This window comes from Lolium perenne, chromosome 3 (assembly GCF_019359855.2).
Source record: "Lolium perenne isolate Kyuss_39 chromosome 3, Kyuss_2.0, whole genome shotgun sequence".
Taxonomy (NCBI): domain Eukaryota; kingdom Viridiplantae; phylum Streptophyta; class Magnoliopsida; order Poales; family Poaceae; genus Lolium; species Lolium perenne.
The window spans coordinates 126,955,399-126,960,764 of NC_067246.2; the positions used below are offsets into that span (position 1 = coordinate 126,955,399).

Genomic DNA, 5,366 nt, shown 5'->3' on the forward strand with positions numbered 1-5,366 from the left:
GGTACTGGCTACCGAAAGAGAAACGGTGTTATGGGTACATGTCGATTTGTATTTCGTAGTGCTGTACGGTTTGCATAGCGATATTTTTTTACATTGATAACCGAGCAGCATATGTATTGCAAAGTGTATTGTACCTAATGGTGTGGATTCAAAATTTGAAAAAGTGTGCTCCTGGACAGATGTGACATAGACGGTGTTAGAATGATCTGTTTGCAAACTGTGCTCTCAAGTGTACATGTGGTATCATATCCTGTATATCCAACGGTTGGTGGGGTGTGCACAGCTAGCCACCATGGTAGCCCACTATTTTGCATATATATATATATATATATATATATATATATATATATATATATATATATATATATATATATATATATTACCACTCGAGCAAATCGGCAAGAAGCATCAGCTACCGCCGCCGCCTGCCTTCGTGGAAATGGGCAAGAAAGCTATCCGATGCGCCGTGGTCAGTACTCGATTACTCGGTACTCGTCGGCATATATATATATATATATATATATATATATATATATATATATATATATATATATATATATATATATATATATATATATATATGCCCGCGCGATGCTGCGCCTCTCTGGAATAATTTTCTTCATGTGTAGTAGGCATAATACACATAAAAATTCAGTCAAATAAGCAACATAGTATTTGGAAAACAAGCATTATCCAGTTTGAGATGGGTTTGTAAACTACGAAAAGGGAACATATGTGCCATTGTAAAGCATGACACCAAGTATATCAGCAGAACTACATAGACTTGCATGTAAAAGGAAAATGCAGTAAACAACTTGTCCACATGTTTAATCCAGCTCACTGTAATTTTCTCAGCTGCACTGGTTCCTAAATTGTTTTGAAAGGAGGTGCAAGCAAATAATGCCGACAGTGTCAGATTTTGCTAATAACCCAGTCAGCAATCGCTTGGATCGGCAGCCTGGCTGATTGTGGCGGCTTACTGCTTGCATCACCAGGGAAAATCTCTAGTGAACCTAAGTATGCTACAGTAGTAGTAGAACCTGATAACAACGGGATAAAGATGAAAGTAATGTGGCACTCAGTGACTCAAGGATCCCCCCTCAAGCACAGGTCCGTTGCTGTATTCCCGATTCCCACCTCCTGAAGAAGCAGTTCCGGTCGCCTCTGGCACGCCCTCCTCCTCCTCAATAAGCAGCACCAGCCAATCTCCCCCGGCCTCCCGCTTCCTCTGGCTGTTGGCTAATAAACACGTGGAGAGGCAGGCCATGGGCTGCCCGGGAGACTTTCCGTGGAGGTCGCATCATCGATGCATCCGCGACGGGAACTGAGCAGAGACCGCAGACACTACACTGAAAGGGCGGGCTAGGGGCTTCGCCAGCAGATCTCGCCGTGGAGGGTCAGGCCTCACCGGGAGTCTCGCAGTGGAGGGCGTGGCACCAACACATCGGCCATGGAGATCTAGAGATCCCTGTTTCAACCGGCGCGGTGGCGCAAGGTGGAAGTCGTGCGTGCGGGTCTCAGCTGGAGGTTATTATTTCTCCGGTCAACGTTTTTTTTTTTTTTTTTGCATAGAGTAAGGACGCACGCAGTTTTCATCCGGTTTTGCTCCCGATGCGGGAGGCGAACGAAGTGGTTTTTTCTGACGGACGATGGTTTATTTACGTACGGACACCACCGATCCGCGTTTAATAGTTAAGAGATATATATATATATATATATCGAAAAACCAGTTCTGAACTTGGGTGTAGATGCACCTGATTGATGAAAAAAATAAAAAAAAATAGTAAAAAAATTTAAAAAAATCTGAAATTTTTGGACAATGAACATAAACAAGTGTCCTAACTGCACACCAAAAATCTCCGAGAAAATACATATATATTGGTCTGTGCAAAAAAGACAAAGTGAGGTGTTGTTTGGAACATCTAGATTTGTTTCTTACATCACTCCGATTTGTCTTTTTTTGCACAGACCACTACATATGACTTTTTCTGGAGATTTGTGGTGTGCAGATAGAACACTTGTTCATGTTCATTGTCCAAAAATTTCAGATTTTTTTGAATTTTTTTACTATTTTTTCTGAATTTTTTATTAAAACAAGAGCATCTACACCCGAGTTCAGAAATGCCTTGTCCTATATATATATATATATATATATATATATATATATATATATATATATTACCACTCGAGCAAATCGGCAGCAGCATCAGCTACCGCCGCCGCCTGCCTTCGTGGAAATGGGCAAGAAAGCTATCCGATGCGCCGTGGTCAGTACTCAGTACTCAGTACTCGTCGGCGGGACGGTGACGTTGACGTTGACCTTGCCGTGGCCTCGTCGCAGGTGGATGCCTTCGCGGCCGAGCCATTCAAGGGCAACCCCGCAGCGGTATGCCTCCTCGAAGACGAGGACGTCGCAGCGGACGAGCGGTGGATGCAGTCCGTCGCCGCCGAGTTCAACCTTTCAGATACAGCGTTCCTCGTCCGCGACTCCACCCGGCCAGCCGGCACCGCCGCGCGGTTCCACCTCCGATGGTTCACTCCCGTCACTGAGGTATCCTAGCTCCCCATTCGTCCCCTCCACGAATCTCAGAGCCGCCTTTTACTACCAGCATCGGTCTCAAGTCCTGAATCCGTCCCGTCGATTTGCACAATATCTCGCCCTTGACTCGTCTGCACTAACTGTCGAATTATATGGTGCCCACCCATCTCCATCTGCTTGAGCATTTGCTGCATGCAGTTCTGCTCATGCGTTGCGGTTTTCAGGTCAACCTCTGCGGGCACGCGACGCTGGCCTCGGCGCACTTCCTCTTCAAGAATGTTCTTGCCGAGCATGGCATGGTGGAGTTCATGACCAGGTCCGGGATTCTAACTGCCAAGAAAGTTACTACGCCAGGGAGTGTCTCAGAAGAGGAGCAGGGGAAGCTGTTTATTGAGCTGGATTTCCCCATGGACAGTTTTGTGGGCTGCAACACCGCCGACGATATGCCTCTGATCCCCGAGACCCTAAACGGCGCATCAGTTGTCAGTATTCACAAATCGAAGGCCGACGGTGACCTCATTGTACCGTCTCTAAACTTTTTTTTGCTTGCATATTTACTTTCGAGAATCAGCTTTGTCATCTTAAAATAAAGCATGCTGGTGCAGCTGTGACCATTTTTTAAGCTGGGCAACTATGTCTCTTCGCTTATTACTCACTTAGGCCACTTTTACTTCAGAAACATTAACTGGCAATTAAAAACCTTATATGGCTTTCAGGTAGAACTTTCGTCAGCAAAAGAGGTTGCCGATATCGTTCCTAGCATTGACGAAATAAAACGTTTGGACAACAGGGGTCTTATTGTTACAGGACCGGCACCTGCTGGATCTGGATATGACTTCTTCACACGTTTCTTCTGCCCAAAATTTGGGATAGATGAGGTGATATCCTTTCTTAATCCGAAGTTGTACATAAAATTTCGAAGCGTGTTTTAACTTACACGTCATTGACCATTTCTTGTACCAATATACTATGTTGATAACTATAAGAAAGTCCTGTATGATTACCTCTCCAAAGTCCCCGCACCTAATTCTGTGCAGGTTTCACATATGTTGCATCTTCCAGTTCTGAACTATGGATACCAGTCTTGTAGAATTTTCTACTTCGAGAATGTTCTAAACGTTTGTTCATCCTAGCCATAAATGATTTTTTCCATACGGCCTGTGTTCCACTATGGATCACAAGATAACGGAACAACAGCGTAAGTTTCAGTAGTTCGAAACTGAAAACTAGAGAAAACAGAAAAGCCCCGCGCAGCACTACTGCTAGCAGTGTTTTAGCCAGCGGCAGATATATACAATGAGCACCATCTAAACGAAACAAAAGGAACTGGATCAAACGAACACACATAACAAAGAAACAAATAAATATCATCATGAGTTATTTTGTTTTGTTAGAACCAATCTACCTTGTTCATATGGACTAGATTATAAGGAGCCGGGCTTCTTTGACAACCAAAACGAGTATGTACCCTATATCCTAAACCTCTGTGCAAGTTTATGTATCAGTACTTTATTAGTGTTAACTGGGTAGTTGTAATCGTTACCTTGCAACTTTGGCAGATTTCTTGTACTACATAGGACTAGTTGAAAACTAAGTATATATAGAAGAAATCTCTTTCATTTAAATCTGTAAACACCTGTTGGCTTATCGATACTCTCCATGTAATACAGCTGCATGTTTTGGCACCCTCTGATCGCAATATTTTGACAGGACCCTGTTACTGGCAGTATTCATTGTGTTTTGGCACCCTATTGGGGTAGAAAGCTGGAGAAGCAAAAGTTGGCGGCATATCAAGTATGTGCTTAGCTATGTTTTCAGAAAATTAGTTAACATTTGAAGGTATATGCTTTATTTTAATAACAAAGAAGCTACAACATGTGCTCGACCAGCTAAACCATCATGTTGGTTTTCCTTTGTATGTCCATGTATCGTCAGGCATCTCCAAGGGGTGGAACACTATACCTGGAACTAGACAACGCAAATGGGAGAGTCCAAATCAAGGGAGAAGCTGTTACTGTGATGGATGGGACACTCCTAGCCTAGATTGCATGCCGTTGTCATCGATGTGTTTGTTTATGCAATTATGCTTCCAAGGACAATTGTTCATATAGTTGTAGTATGACCTTCGATGTTGGCAACAACATTTGTTGTGTCGTATGCTGGTTTAACAATAAACAGGATGAGCTATAGAAAATTCTGAGCTCTTTTGACAACCTGACCAATGTCCGGCAAGTGCAAGCTCACTTACAACATTATTACTATGAGTATTTTATCGTGCGGTTGGGGTATTATCCGCTCGATTGAGAGAAAGAATGCAACGAATGAGATCAGCGCTTCTATGGTCAGACCGTGACTTCAGAAGTTTGTGGTTCTGTATGTGGAGTTTTATCGCCTGTGATTCTTAGGGGTGACATGTGAACATGGTTGTGCTTTAGGACACCAGGTTCCCCATTTTAAGAAGAAATACACATTTTTGTATGTACCGAAGGGGTTTCTCCAGCTTCATTAACGGAACTTAAGGTAGATAAAAGATAAAGTTCGAATACATCACGGCATCCAGATGATGTATCAGTCAAGCAGGAACCCGCAAACAAAAATTAGAACAAGAAACAAACGAGTCAACTACCTCAACCTAGTCTAAGCAAGGCCTAAATACAGTCATTGCTGATAAATCTAAACCACCGTCTATTTTTGACATGTTGGCGCCAAGCCTTTAGTTCGATTGAAGACGTCACATGCCACCATCTTCAGCAGCTCAATTCCTTGTTGCATCGCCATTTTGCACCCTTATTTTTCTGCAATTCATTCCAACTATCAATCCAACAAC

At 43.0% G+C, this 5,366-nt stretch overlaps 1 protein-coding gene across 3 annotated transcripts; it reads left to right on the forward strand.

Annotated features, from left to right (window-relative positions):
- Window positions 1-2,178: 2,178 nt before the first annotated feature.
- On the forward strand, window positions 2,179-4,752 carry LOC127342345 (uncharacterized). Of its 3 annotated transcripts, XM_051368280.1 has the most exons (6): window positions 2,179-2,267; window positions 2,342-2,551; window positions 2,764-3,060; window positions 3,256-3,417; window positions 4,250-4,333; window positions 4,475-4,752. In XM_051368280.1, the coding sequence occupies exons 1-6, from the start codon at window positions 2,238-2,240 to the stop codon at window positions 4,580-4,582; spliced, it is 891 nt and encodes a 296-aa protein (XP_051224240.1). In that variant the 5' UTR covers window positions 2,179-2,237; the 3' UTR covers window positions 4,583-4,752. The 3 variants fall into 3 exon arrangements, with proteins under 3 accessions (XP_051224240.1, XP_051224242.1, XP_051224239.1); XM_051368282.2 differs by lacking the exon at window positions 2,179-2,267 and having other exon boundaries at window positions 2,275-2,621; window positions 4,250-4,378; XM_051368279.2 differs by lacking the exon at window positions 2,179-2,267 and having other exon boundaries at window positions 2,277-2,621.
- The last annotated feature ends 614 nt before the right edge of the window (window positions 4,753-5,366 follow it).

Excerpts from the sequence above, each read along its gene's own strand:
- LOC127342345 (XM_051368279.2), top strand. The coding sequence starts at position 2,346 with ATGCCTTCGCGGCCGAGCCATTCAAGGGCAACCCCGCAGCGGTATGCC. Across the intron at positions 3,061-3,255 it reads AGGCCGACGGTGACCTCATT|GTAGAACTTTCGTCAGCAAA; the intron begins GTACCGTCTCTA and ends TATGGCTTTCAG. Across the intron at positions 3,418-4,249 it reads CAAAATTTGGGATAGATGAG|GACCCTGTTACTGGCAGTAT; the intron begins GTGATATCCTTT and ends ATATTTTGACAG.